The sequence below is a fragment of the Taurulus bubalis genome, assembly GCF_910589615.1.
Source record: "Taurulus bubalis genome assembly, chromosome: 6".
Lineage (NCBI taxonomy): Eukaryota > Metazoa > Chordata > Actinopteri > Perciformes > Cottidae > Taurulus > Taurulus bubalis.
The window spans coordinates 18,087,652-18,102,818 of record NC_136594.1 but is presented as its reverse complement, the minus strand read 5'-3'; the positions used below and the strand labels follow the sequence as shown (position 1 = coordinate 18,102,818).

General features: G+C 42.6%; 1 protein-coding gene across 1 annotated transcript; it reads right to left on the bottom strand.

The window, feature by feature from the left end:
• Positions 1-8,404: 8,404 nt before the first annotated feature.
• Positions 8,405-10,357, bottom strand: LOC306737454 (myeloid-associated differentiation marker-like protein 2; the record flags this gene model as incomplete). Its single annotated transcript, XM_079219188.1, has 2 exons — positions 8,405-9,047; positions 10,077-10,357. 2 exons carry the CDS (start codon positions 10,355-10,357, stop codon positions 8,405-8,407), a joined length of 924 nt encoding a protein of 307 aa, XP_079075314.1.
• Positions 10,358-15,167: the final 4,810 nt, after the last annotated feature.

The following is a 15,167-nucleotide window of genomic DNA, read 5'->3' as shown; positions in this document are numbered from 1 at the left end:
GTGACCTGTAAAAACAGCCATTGACCGTCATGCATTTCAACAAATCTATGAACAAACCCTCAAAACACCATTATATACAACTTGCCTTGCTGCAAACCACAGACAGGCTAGAGGAAAAACCTTGGACCTGGTCCAGACAGAGAATGATGAAACACCTCTTCTGACACCCATGGGTGATTTTACTGTGATATGGCTGATATGCACTGATTTACAACTGTGAATGTAAACTACTCTACATTCAAATATAATGTAATGTAATGTAATGTAATACGCATTTAAAGGCTATAGTAGATATATCAACTACATAAAGAGTAATCAGATAACATCTTCTTGATGTTTCGATGACGTCTTATTTCTTGATTGACAGCTAGGTTTGCAACGTTGCTGTTCAAGCTCACTGGTTCATGACAGTAAAGTCTGTTTCACTGTTGACTTTAACCAGCCTTTAGTGTATCCAGTGACAACACAAGCTCTCCAGTTGATGCTGGTGGCGGATGATAGCATGTCCTAGCTAGCAGCCTGTCCTCGGCTATGAGCTCCGTTAGCTCGCAGTCATCACCCGAAATGAATGAGAAACACGACACGTCCATTGAACGCCGAAATAGTTCACCTACCGTTCCCTAAATTCTCCAACTGACTTTCCGGAGTTTCCAGGTGTACGTTGACGACGTGGCGGTTCGGTTCCGTGCCGGCGTGAGAGGAAAAACACAGAAAAAACACTACTTTATTGTGTCAACGTGGCTTCCTCTTTCCTCAACTCCCCATGTGCGCCATGACTGTGACAGACAGCGACACTGACCAATCAGGACTGGCCCACGCTGACCTTCTGGCCAATGAGGAACTACACCACAGATTCTGGGCGGGGTTAGAAGTCAAAAGCCCAGTTGCATCAGTCGGTCTGGGCCCACTGCCAGGGAACATGTAGGTTATTATAGGACCGTGAGGCGTAAAGCACTGGACAGTTTCCTTTCAGACGATGTGACTGATTCAACTCAGATAGACTGGACGTTTAGTATGCGCGTGTACAGGAGAGTGCTTCCCTTACTATTATCTGACTATAGAATCAGAGCATAATTCATACTGTACGTAGATAACAATAGTGTACAGGTGTGTCTGTCTTCTGTGAAACAGGCCTCGTTCAGCCATTCCAGAGGGCACACTTTACCACCAGTGTTCAAACACACGTACACACCTGTACTCAAACCAGAAGATAATACAGCCTGAGTCATGTTTACTCAACATAAAACAATTCACACCACCCTGATCTGTTTTAAAATAAACACACATTGATGGCAGAGTTTTATCAGATGACGTTTTTATTGATTTTGAAACTTCACAGTTATGTACGTCTTTTAAAGAAGGCACATTTTCACTATTGATTAGTCTGCTGGATATTTCATAAATTGATGTATTATTGTTTTGTCTTTCAAATGTCAGATATTAATACAACATACATGTTCATTACAATTTCCTGATCTGAAAGTGACATAATTAAATGGAATGTTTAATCACACCAACACAGTATTTTGTTTAATTGCAAGTTGGCGTTTTGGTTGGTGTCCTTGAGCGAGATACTGAACCCCAAGCTGCACCCAGGCGCTGCACAGCAGCCCACTGCTCCTTAATGCATAGGGTGGGTTTAAATGCAGAGTTCAAATGTCATGTATGATCCTGAAAGTATGACCATTGTAATTTAAATCATATATGCCAAACAAAAATATCAACGCCTGACATGTCAGATGCTGGAGCCAGAGAATTCTGGCATTTGAAATAGAAAAAGTATTCATCTCTAATCAAAATAGTTGTGACGATATTTTTTCTGTCAACTGACTCATCAATTAACGGACTAATCATTTCTGCTCTAGTTTCTGACCAAATCTAATGGAGTTGTGATGGAACTAAGACCTATTAAAATAGTAAAATACTCTTCAGATGTGATTCATTATTCACAAGAAATGATTGCACATGTCTTATTCTATGTTGCACTGGTGACAACACATCACCTTTTCACATGCAAACTCCTTGAAATACTCCGTCATATGTTCTGGGTTCATTATTTTAACTCGAAATGCTCTGAGATTTGAAGATGACTCACCAAAACACTTTAGGGTACTACAAGTGCCTTGTGATATCTGAAGGACCTGAATTTGAATGAAGGATTGTTATTCCAACCTGAGACTGTCGACCAGTGCTTCTTCCTCTCCCCTTAGATTTGACAGAATCTGAAATGAAGCAGAATCGGATGCCGCGTACACTAATGAGCCACAGATCTCAAACACAGTTTGGCGGCCTCTCCCTTGGTAGTTCACCAATGCATATTCTCAAAATAAGCCATAAACTTGGCTTGTAACTGTCAGTTTGATGCTAAGATCTCCCCTGTGCACATTTTAATAGGACTAACCCTCTGCCTGGATCTTCCTCTCCATGTTTCTCATGCCATGCCATGCCAGACTAAATGTATACTCCACAAGAGGTGCCGTATTCCTCCTTTGAGGGAACTCATTCCATTTACTTTCCCATGGTGCTGTTGGACAAGAATGCAGGCGGAGGGATTGCATATGCTGCCGTCTATATATAAAGCAGAATGCATGACCTTCCTGCAGCACCAGCTGTTAAACTACTCGTCCTCTTTAGTCAGCTGGGCAGAGTGATATCATTTCATCAGTTTATTTTCTACTGGTGAACACCCAAACGCAGGGAAATTGTCATATATTTTAGCCCAGGGTCATCGCAAGGTACTTTGGATTACTGAGATGACTAGTTAAAATAGCTTTAACTGTCCAACGATATGCTCTGTCAATTTTGTTTTATCTCTGTTCATGATGGTGTAAAGGCTGTTTCATAGCCTTCTCCAAATCGCCAGGATATAATTTAGCTGGATAGATACTAAATCACTTGATTCTGTTGTATTTTAAAGGGGCGCTTCACTGAGTTAAAATATTAAAGGTCCAGTGTGAAGGATTTAGTGGCATCTTGTGGTGAGGTTGCTGAATGCAACAAACTGAACATCCCTCTACTCGCACCTCCTTCTCCAAGTGTGTCGGAGAGTACAGTGGCCTTCAGGTAATGTGAAAACATGAAAGGCCCTCCTTAGAGAAAGTGTTTGGTTTGTCCGTTCTGGGCTACTGTAGCAACATGGCGGGGCAACAGGGCAAACTCTGTGAAGAAACGGCTCATCTTAAACTACGGAAAAGACAATACGTCTTAGTTTCAGGGGATTATACACTAATGAAAACAGCAATGAAGTTGTATTCCATTTCTGCACATACAACACTTTAAATCCTACACACTGGACCTTTACGTTCTGTTTACTCGTCACAAGGAGTACTATCATGCCTGTGAAAACACCATAATGCCTGTAATGTCTTTTGTGGCTCTTGAGGAGCTTTCAGAAGTCTGATGTCATAGTCGTCTCATCTGAGTTACCAGATGTAGACTGTGCGTATTAGCCTGCCATTGGCTACCTATTTCAGCCAACATTCTCCTGCCCTTCCATTATCTGCGCTGTATATTTTGCAAAGTCATTGTGATTGGTTTAAAGAAATATAAAAGTTAGAGCATATTTTTCCCCCCATAGCAGAAAGATAATGTGTGGAGCCAGACTTTTCTTTAGCGCTGACACGGCGCTGTGGAAATTTGTCTGGCTATGGCAGACTAGGGTCAGAGGGACGTCATCAGGGTTATCTCCGCTTGGGCTTTAGACTTTTTTAAAAAACATTTTACAGATATTCACTTTGCAAACTGGAGGTGTGTGGTTTGAAAGACTTGGCATTTATGAGGCAAAGAGGTCTATTTGCATTCTGGTAAATGTAGTATTCAGTGTTTTTAAATGCCTTACCTATGGTAGGGACTTAACGTCGGGATATATTAATTATTTTAAAAAACTGTCTCTTGTTGGATGTGAAATTGCAAAATGTAAACTCTTCCTTGAATCAGTATTTTGTAATTCCTCAAAACAAAGTAAAACAGAAATTTTAGGTGTGAAGGAACAATATGATTATTCCTTCCCTTCCGATATTGCAAGGTGCATAAAACAGATGGAGAAGTGTATGAGGGGGTACGGCACAGTGTACCCTTCTCCTTCTTGCTTCAGCTTTTAGAATAATTACCCGCAGAACTATTCTCCGAACCTAATCTCAAACAAGCTGTACATGTCGGTGATGTATCCCTGCAATTCTGCCTCTGTCACACACAGCACACACACAAAAAAAGTCAATTTACCACTGCCTGCTTCTGTACTATCTATCACTCAGACTTGGCATGTGTGCTGAGGCGTGACAACACTCATTCGCTCCTTGTTTTGACATACGCCCAAGAGATTTATTAAAAATACCAGAGAACACGAAACAGGTTTTTTTCCTTCTTTTCCAGCACAGTGACAAGTGGATCCAGGTGACGCATTCACAACAATTTGTTGCTCGAAGTGATTAGGGCCCAGAGGTGTGTGTGTGTGTGTGTGTGTGTGTGTGTGTGTGTGTGTGTGTGTGTGTGTGTGTGTGTGTGTGTGTGTGTGAGTGTGTGTGTCGATGTACAAAAAAAAGCAAGAGAGAGTGAAGTGGCTTTGTTGAGTGGGAGCAGAAGTGCATATTTAATATCACACCGACAGAAAATATTCCCCAAGTGTGCATACGTCTCCCTCCTGCAGTCTGAGACAAGAATGAGTGACAAGAATGAGTCCGAGACAGGAATGAATACAAAGCTGCAGCGTTAAAGCATTCTCTGTAATCAATGTCAGCTTTCAACTTCGTGTAAACCCCAAAACTAATAAAGGATTTCCCTCAGCTCATCACGAAATCTCACAGACAAATCACAATGAAATGCCCAAAAGAACACGTGGGGAACCAAATATGTCATACTTCTTCAGTATTTCTATTCTCAGTTCAGCAGGTATTTAGCATAGAGAGAGATTTTATTTGTTCATAAAGTAACAAGAAGGTTAAATAGGAAAAACTGGATATTTGTTGATTGTGCTATTTTTCGTTGTTCACTGGTGCACAAACCAGGTGACTCAGATCTAAAAGGTTGCCGTGTTGGTCGTCTCTGTACTTTGACCTTCTGCTGGAAATAAATGTCAACGGCAGCTGTGTTTGTTTACTGGGGGAGAAATCCTTGGAGTAAAATGTTTTTTTTGTTTTTTCACAGTTTTAGAAATCTTTTTATTTTTCACCTTTTAACACTGCTTAGTTTTCTCTGATCATAAACTTTTAACCAATCAACAAATCAGTAAAAAGAAAGACTACACTTACATCAGTGCACAATTCCGTAGTATAATTTAGAGAAGATGTCTTTAATTTCCTGGAGATTTTGAGAGAGCCTATTTCTCTGTCGGATGAACTACAGTTCATAGTATTTACACAGTTATTACTTTTCATAGGCCTATTTGGAAACACAAAATATTAGTCTTTGACAATGTTCCACGATAACATTTGGCAAAACAAGAGCCAAGAGCTACGGGGGGATGGGGTGAGTTGACATCAGCAACGCTCACCAGCAGAGATTAGTCATGACAGCGAGCCAGCAGTCCCCTGTCCCTCCAAGTCCCGCGGCTATGGAATCAGGAAGGGGAGGTTGTGATGGAAACCTGTCGCTAATCATCTCTGTCAAACGAGTTCATACACTCTGGGCTTGGGCGTGGGCGTGGGCGTGTGTGTGTGTGTGGGCGTGTGTGTGCGTGTGTGTGTGTGTGCGCAGCTATGTTTAAGACAGAGGCCCGTAAGGAGTGAGAAGTAAAGTGAGTATACCGAACATGGAACAGCTGTTAAATCTGCAGAGCAGCAGAGTGCACACGGGCCTTAATGGAGCTACAGATTGCAGTGTGGCCACACTGTCCGTCCCTTTTAGTGGCAGCTTTCTCTGGCCTCTGTCATATTCCACTGAGGTTATCCTACTTTGGAAATATCAGTCGTAGTGCAAAGCGAGTACTATACCTCTAGAGGGCCTGTCCATGGGAATAACTGCAGGAGGATGATTATGCTTTCCAAAGCAACAAACAGTGTTATTTACCTTTATTAATTGCTAAAAAAAATCACCACAACTGGTGGTAAACAGTATAACACAGCGCTCATCTGCTCTTGTACATGTTGTTCACTTGTATTTACTTACTAATTTACAAAAATTGATTGGCACAATGTCTTGAAAAGAAAATCTCTAAAACACACACAATACGGTCTTCGATAGATTTGGGCAGCCAACTGATTTAATTTCGTACGAAAGCTGTGGCCCAGTGGCTTCCCAAGGACTTAATATAATACGTCCATAGCACTCACAGCTGTGACAGAGGAATACATTGATCCTGGATTAGAGAGATGAAGTGACCAAAGCAGAGAGGATTGAAGGATGGAGAGGAGGAGGACAGGGAGGTTGTATAATGTGAGAGAGACAGAGGTGAAGGAGAGAGGGAGAAAGAGAGAGCAATCTTAATCAAGAGAGAAGGAAAAGGACAAGGAGTCACTAGTGAGGCTGAGTTGTTGCAGCTAGTCGTCTTCTTCATGTTTTATTTCTGCGAAACAAGAAGATAAAAGTGCCGACAGAGAAGGTGGCAGCCAGAAAGGCCTCTGTTCTTTCTCCTTTACTCCCAGAGTGTGCAGGGATACTGGGGTATAAATTCACACTGTCAAGCAAATTAACGCCAGTCAAAGATTGTGTATGTTGGGTTATAAACAAAAATCAGACCATCAACTCAAAACTGGTACAAGTGGAGGTGACCGAGACGAAATGATATAAAGAGTAGGAGCAAAACAGGAAGCATAACCAAGACATATTATGAACTAAAACTTTGACTTTACTGCCGTTGACTGTACACAAACAGAACACACTGAACATTATTTGAGGCTTACACTTAAAGGTGATCACACAGTTGCAAAAATGTGTTTTTATTTTGTCATTTTAAATTATTTTATATGTTTAACAAAGCTGTAAACACAAAATATATATATTATTACATCGTAAAAATGATATAGCAAACAATCAGTTGCCTATTTAAACATCTAGCAGACACAGAGCCACATTAGCATTGAGTATGAGTCCTGTTTCTGGTCACCTGGTGACTGTAAGTCTATTGTTCACTCTCTTTTAGTTCTGTTTTGGTCTGGACCACTTCCTGAGGGAAATGGTCTCTCTGTCTCTTTCTCCACCATAATGCGTCGCTATGTTCGCTAGCTGGTCACTAACTGTGTCTGGACTGGGTAGACTTTAGCAGGATATTAGAGCTTAATCACTGAAAACATGATGCCCAATGTTGCGGCTGAGAGCATTATCATTCCAACTCCTCCGCTTTGTCAGACCCCTTAACATCACCTTCTAACACACTGGGTAGCCCAGCGCGCGGTCCCACTTAACACGTGGTTAATGTTGCAAATTCATAGAAAACCCCTTCCGTGGGTTTTGGCAACAAAACCATTTAGTTAGGTTTTCAAAAAGACTTCATGGTTGGGCTATACGTAAAATGTAAACAACGTAACATAAGTAGTAAACACGTTACACACATCACTAGTATAACATAAAAATAACTCAACTAGGGTCTTTAACATTCATCTCCTGGTTGGAAGTCCTGTGTTTATTTGACCCACTCATGGGTTTTTCAGTGTTTAAACGACATCATCAGTCACCCGGAGCGTTCTCTCCAATAATGACGCAGATTTATAACTACTAGTGTAAACGTAAATAAATGATTTTTTTCATTTGACCCGTCCTAGGACATACAGTATGTCACATGTTCCATCTTCTGTGACGTCTCGGTTACACAGACCATGTTCAGACAATTGTGAATACTGAACTCAAACTGCAGATCACCTCAGCAGTAGACTTGATGAAGCAGCCTCTTATAAATGCTGTCTCATTGCTTCAATATGAGTGCAGACAGCTCGTGTTTATTTTTGGCAGCCAGGGTAATGTCCTTAAATCGTCGGTGAGGGGTTCGCAGATGACTGGGATGCCACAGATGCCAATGCTAGATTTGCTATTTATACTCAAGACCTTGTGCATTCTTTGAGCAGCAATTTAAGCAGAAAGTGCAGTGTGTGGGTTATGCCACTGGTCCAGAATAGTGGGAGTGTCTTGGTTTATGAGGAATTGGCAGGATATACCAGTGGGACCTGGCTGCGTGGGTGAGTTAAAGAGATGGGGTGTCACCTCAGACGGGTGTGGCATAGGGAACCTAGCATTAAACATTCCTTGTTCACATTCCCAAATAGTTTCAGTTTGAAGTCGAGGTATCTGAGTGCCTCCGAGTTAGACCATGTGCTGCACCAGTGATGTCCAGGAACCGGGATCTTTGATTCCATCTCCCCCTCAATAATATCCAACTTTAAATATCAAATAAATGCACAAACAAAATCAACATGGAAGCAGATTAATAACTTAAACCTGTTAAGCCAATTTGATAATTTTAAGCTTCCATATGGTGCTACCGTCTTGAGTTATGCGAGGAGACAAATCGTGTCCTCTGAGAGTAGAACAGGTCCGTCACATACAGTACAAAGTTGACGCAGGAGAACACGGCCACCACCAGCTTGCTGTCCCAAGGACACCTTCCCTGAGGGCACGACGACGGTCTCCAAGGAGTGCCATACTTTGTGTCAAAGCAGAACACCGGCCACACCACTGACGCGCTCAGGTAGAGCAGAACTTCCAGGAGGGTGCACACCACCACAAAGCGGTCAAAAGGCAAGCAGCGCACGGCCTTCGTGCGTCCACACACGGTCATGACGACCACCAGGGCCGTCAGGGCAAAGCAGAAGGCATAAACCACAACGCAGAAGATCGTGGCGGCGTAACGGGAATACTCGCTCCCGTTGGCCAGCGCTCCAAAGATGATGCAGGCCACAAAGCCCTGGACGACCTTGAGGAGGCCAGACACGGTGGCCATGTAGCCCACCACCGCCTGGCCTGGCCTGGCTCGGCACAAGGCCACTTCCGTCCCGTAGGCCAGAGCACCCAGGATGGAGCACACAGTCACGGCGATGCGGAAATTTCTGACTTCACAGCCGGCGTAGGGGCACTCAGACTGGACAAAGAAGAGTGGGTAGACCACAGAGGCTGTCACATACCTGAGGAAGAGGAAGAAGAAGAAAGGTGGGGCAAACATAGACCATGAGATGCGGTTGAAAGGTTAATAAGTGGATCTTAAATTTGTGTTTTTGTACTATTGATTGGTTTTGCCACTTGGGGGCAGCACAACAATCTGTAAACACAAAACTAACATATTATCACTTTTTACACTTAATAAAGTTAACTTGTGCGCTGTTTTATTTACACTTCCAGCCGACATGAGCTTCCATTAAGTCGTCTCCCTGATGAAGTCTATTCATTCAACTTTTTGCTCTTCACCAATATCTCTCTTTAGCTGCTAAGTCTGCTACGTTGACCTGCTAGTGGCTATCTGTCAGCTGTTTGGTGCTGAGCAGGCAGATGCTAGAATTAACGCTGATGAGAGCAATAAGACTGAACCAAAGAAGTAAGGTTGCGGTCTGTAAAACCGAAACAACGAGCTGAAAGATTCTAAAACTCTCTGTAGAGCTGAAGGTAACTGCTCAGTCAGGTGATCATTTTCAGTGGGATTGCTACTACAAACGACACTTTTCAGCTTTCACACAATCACTTGATCTACTATATAGTAGTTTTAAGTTTCTTTTTTGTTCTTTTTTACAAACAAAAGTGCCGGCCTATGACATATTTTGCACAATCAATAGAGAAAGAAATTACCACTTTTTTTTACATTGTGACTGTAGCTCAACCTAGATTTTTGGAAACCTACACAACCTAACCTTGGTGCAAGACAGTATCCCTCAGTACACGTTATTTATATACAGAGTTCAAAGTTTGGTTCGGTCTGGGTCTGATGTTTAATGAGTCAATGAATATTTGCTGTGAATTGTGGATTGGTGGAGACGGATTTGTTACATGGGGGTGTTGAGGGGTGAGAGGGGAAGACGACTAACATGGACGTTTAACCTTTCCATCGTTCTCAGATACATTCCTCGCTGTGCACTTAGTTTCTTTACATGATGCAGACAAAAGACGTGGAAGCAGAGTCATGAGACATCAGCACCTCAAACCCAACTGAACATGTGACTTACATGAGCGTCGCGAAGGCAGCACATGTGACTGTGAGGTTGTCCCAGGAAATGGGGAGGCAGCTGTAGAGACGAGTGGCGTCCAGGAAAAACACCACAACCGTCATGGCGAAGCAGAAGCACCACGCCGCCATGCAGAACACTCCATGTGAGCCGCTGTACCCGGCATTGTGGATCACCATGGCAATCACCGCACAGCCCATGGCTAACTGGCAAACGCGGGCAGCACCCAGAGGTGAGCAGAGGGCCCTAATATTGAGGTATGGACCACCCTGTGAATCCATAACTTGGTGAGTGTAGAAGACAAAATAAATATCGTACAGTGAGTTCTTCAAGGGGTTAAACCTTCAGGATTCTGGATGTCATGAAGAGGATGATGTGGAGTTCAAAGTCCAAATCCAAAGGCTAAACTAGTCCCACAAAAACAAGAGGCAAGGAGCGTACGGGTGCAAAAGATGCGATTGTGACATCCAGAGATGTCTTTCTCATTCCAGCATCCTCGATGTACATGTGGCAGGATATCCAGAGTCTCAGGTGTTTTAAGTTGCTCTTGTAGTCTGGTATGGGTTGGTGGGATCATGGGGCCGTTATTCTGTCGCCATCCCTGAACTCCCCTCTTCCTGACACATTTACAGACTTGGTGGGGTCTTTTTGAAACTCTATTTCTGTGTTGATGAGTCGGAGAGTTTCACAGACAGGAAATATCTCTCTGAGGTCTTCTGTCAGGGCTCAAACTGGCCAGGCAGTCACTCACTCACACTCACCTCTCTGCTGAAGATCACACTGACTCATCAATCATCAAGTTATCTTTTCTATTCAAAGAACGTGTAGATCCTGTGGGTCGAGGATGTTTATCCAGCAGTCTTCAGTCAAGTTGAGGAAACAGCTGCTACATACATGGTCCAGTCCAACCCTTCAGCTGAAATGGTCCGGTCCAGACTCAGAATCTTCTTGGATCAATAATCCAGATATGTCCGTGTTGTATCGGCTGCTGCACGACGATCACACTGAATCCACATGAACACATGAGTCTAAGACAGCATCAGCTTTCCTCAAATGTCAACTCTCATCTTCTTACATTCTGTCTCTCACACACTCTTCCTCACACACTTTCTCCTTCCTCAGTGTTTCTCAGTGTGCTGTGAGGACGGGTGGCTGCCGGTCAGTCAGACCAGAGTGGAAGTTATTTCGGGTTGGGCCATGACTACATGAGTGTCAGAGGGATGTGTACATGTGGTTGGGTGTGGAGTCGGGGCATGCAGACACATTACAGACCCTGTGGAATGAGGTGCAATAGCTGACCCCCGTGGTGCCACAGAGTGCACGGATCAGGACCAATATAAGACAGTCAGGTGGCACTTATCAAATTACATATGGGAGTGTAGCCGGGACATGCCAGAGAGATTTCAGATTTGGCCAATACAATAAACTGTACAAATATCTCCTACCACACTCATCACATTGTTTTGTCAGCCTTTTAAAAAGTATTTTTGTGGATTGCTGGAGAGGCAATAAGCCAGATACTGTATGAGAAGATTCTTTCCTTCTGGTTCCCCAAGAACCGATTATTCATGCACAAGAAGGCTTCTTAGCTATGGAGTTTCAAAGAAACCAGAGAAGAAGAAGGTGCCACACATGGTGATGGCGACTGCCCATCATTGTGATCAGCCTCTAGTTATTTGCTCTCTCTCCAGTATCTACGTGTCAGCTGTCCATCACCCTGCTGCTCCTCCTCACCCAGTAAGAACATCTAAATGCGTCTTACAGGTTGATTAGATCCTGACACCTGGTGGACGGCTGACAGCATTGCACCTTGTCTCATCACCTGTTCGGTGTGTTTGTCTCTTTAGTATCACGATGCGGCAGTTGTGAGGTTCCCTTAAGGCCAGAACATGCATTGTGTTGCAGTACTGGAAGTAACACACACACACACATAAACACAAACAAACACAAACGTGTGCACAGCTATCTTGTTTCTGCTTACATACCAATTAACTTGTAATTCAATGTCATATAGAGCTTGGCCTGACACCAGAAATACAGACAGCCTGATCTAAACATGTTTATATCTCAACAAATAAACACCACTCTATTTAAATGGGTCGTTTTTCTAATGAAGTTTTGAACTGGAGCTCCAGATAATATATGTTTGTCTAGTACAGCTGTGACTTTTCAAGAACTGGTCCATTAAAGCAATGCTACTAAACCTGCTGTCTGCTGCAACCAACCAGTGAAGACCAGTGAAGGCATTCCTGCTTCTCTGGCAGCGGCACTTCCAGGGCAATGGGACAAGACCTGTGTGTGTGTGTGTGTGTGTGTGTGTGTGTGTGTGTGTGTGTGTGTGTGTGTGTGTGTGTGTGTGTGTGTGTGTGGGTGGGGAGGGGGGGGGGTCACCAATCTCACTGTGTGAAGGAGCAGCAGGGTGACAAACGGCTCAAGGATGGGACTGTCACCATCACCATGTGAGTCACCTTCTTCTTCTCTGGTTTCTTACCCAGAAAAGTGTTCAATCAGAACAAAGTTACAACTGAAGGCAATCACGCTTTAAGTGAATGTCTGTGTTTGGCTTAATGGGATATGGGTCAAATCTCTCTTCAAATGAAGGGTTATTATTATTATCAATTCATCATCAAGTGAACACATGAGATATGTCTTCTTGACGCAGAGGTCCATCAACAAGGTGGAAGCAGCCATCGTTGATCTTTGCTGCTCAAACAGAGGGTCTGCTCCCAGAGGGATGCAGGCACCACATCCTCCACCCTGGCTGTCTACTGGCAGAGGGTGGGTGTTGACTTCCAGCCCAGCAGGGACATGATGTGGAAGGTTGTGTGAATTGAACAATATTTAGTTTATAGAGGGGGGAAAGTAATCCTTCTGACTCCATCTACCTGACATCACGCTCTAAATCTGCACTGACATTCATTATTGGTGGAAAATAAATGCAATTCAACGCGCTTTACAAATTATTGAAAAGATGAAAAATAGATGATGAAGAGACTAATGCACACACAATTCAGCTTACATAGATAGATATAAAACACTGAATAAAATTACCATAAAACCAGAGCAAAACAAAATATGAAATAAAATAAGTATAAAAACACATAAGACAAGGTATACAATCTGATGTAATAATAAGCAATAACAATAGAAAACATACAATTATTTAACACTAAAACCAGACTGAATAGATATCAATAAATATCAATATGTTCAGCTACTCTCAGATTCTCTAGAAGACTCTTCCAACAGCTCGGAGCACAACGGCTAAAAGCAGCATCACCAAAGGTTTTTGTTCTGCTTTGTGGAACAGGTAAACGAGAACGACAAGAGGACCTGAGCAGCTTTACTGGTTCATAAACTAAAAGCATTCCTGAGAGGTAGTCTGGACAATGGAGCCACATCACCTGCAGAATCAAACTAAAACTACTATGAAACTAAACTTTATGGAAAACTGAAAACTAAAACAGGCTAACACAACTAAAATAAGATCACATTTAACTGAAAAGCCCGAACAATTTCAACCTTGTATCTACTCCGTCTTAAATATTGGTCCTGAGAAACCACCTGTCATTGCTGCAGCTGCCACCAGGGGGCGGTATTGTAGCAAAGCAGCAGTGCTGCAGCTGAAAAAAGATCCAGAAGGCCCCACCTGACATCCCAGCATTGCATTACAGCCTTTCAATGTCTGCATCATAAGTAAATGTTACTTTTTAATATTCCAACTTAAAATAAATTCTAAAAAAACTGTTGCGAGATGGGAGCTACAAATACATCTTATTTTAATATCTTGCAAGAGTTGTGTGAGGCAGATCTGATAATAGAGTTTAAACTGCAAGTTTAACTTCCCACAACCCAAACTCCACGAACTAAGAGCCCTTGGCTTTATTTGGCATCAAAGACTCCAGGGGCAGTTGGAAGTAATTAATTTGCAAGAGGGAAACAGAAAATGTGTGACAAGTGGAAGGAATGCAACTCCTCCCTCATACTTCAACACACACACACACACACACACACACACCTCTGTGTTTGGCCTCTTTTTGAAGTTCCTCCTGCAGCTAAAGGAGTGAATGAGGGGGCAGCTGGTGAGACGGCTGTGGAAGTGTGTGAGAGAAAATATGCTGCATGCTGCTTGTTTACCATAACCTGTGGATGGTTGGGTAAGTCAGGGCATGAGAGTCAGAGGCTGCGTGAATTTGTGCCTCCTTAGGTCTGCTCTGTTAGATCAAAGCTGTGGTCTCCATGGTAATAGGGAGGCACATGAAACATGTTGAGCTGCTCTTCAACACCACCTTGCACACAAACATGTTTTGGATTTTTTTTTTTCCCCTCAAATAAATCCAATCAAAATTTTACTTGATATGGTCCTGGAAATAAAATACAGTTTCTGTCACGATTTATTTTTCTACCCTTCAAAAAGGAAAAGAGCAGAAACTACAGAAATAAAAGCTGAGAAAAAAAAAGGTTTAAAAGCTAAACGCTGGCCATCAAACTGCATAACAGTAGAGTTTCAATACAGTTATTTTAGACTCATAATTTTACCCCTTAAAAAAATAAACACAGAACCCATACTTTTACTAGAATTATGACCTCAGTTGTTTGCCTCCGCCAACCAGTCAGGTTGCAGTTTGCATCCATGTCTGTCCAAAATGTTATCACTTCATTTTATTCCATCAGCCATTTGTGAGAACTTGCCATCATGAGTTATTACCAACATGTTTTGTACGTTCACAGTGACCTTTGACCTCCAAATATGTTTGTGCCAAATTTGTTGAGATGGTGGTTTCTACAACTTTGCAAAGCTGGTTAGCTTCAGCAAGGTTCATCCAAGTTGTGTTATCTATTATTGATCCATTTAGTTACGTGAATAAAAAAACGATTCATAACAAATGTTTGGGTTCATCAAATTTCCAGAAAAACAAAACTATGCTAAAAAAATAATCCATGGATTAAAAGCCCTCAGCCATTAATAGAGAACACTCTATACAGGAACAAACGATGGAAACAAAACAGTGCTGTGTGTTTGGCGTTGGCTCTGAATCAATTGGACGAGAGCAAGGACGTGTCATTGAACTTTGATACAAGAAAGTTTTA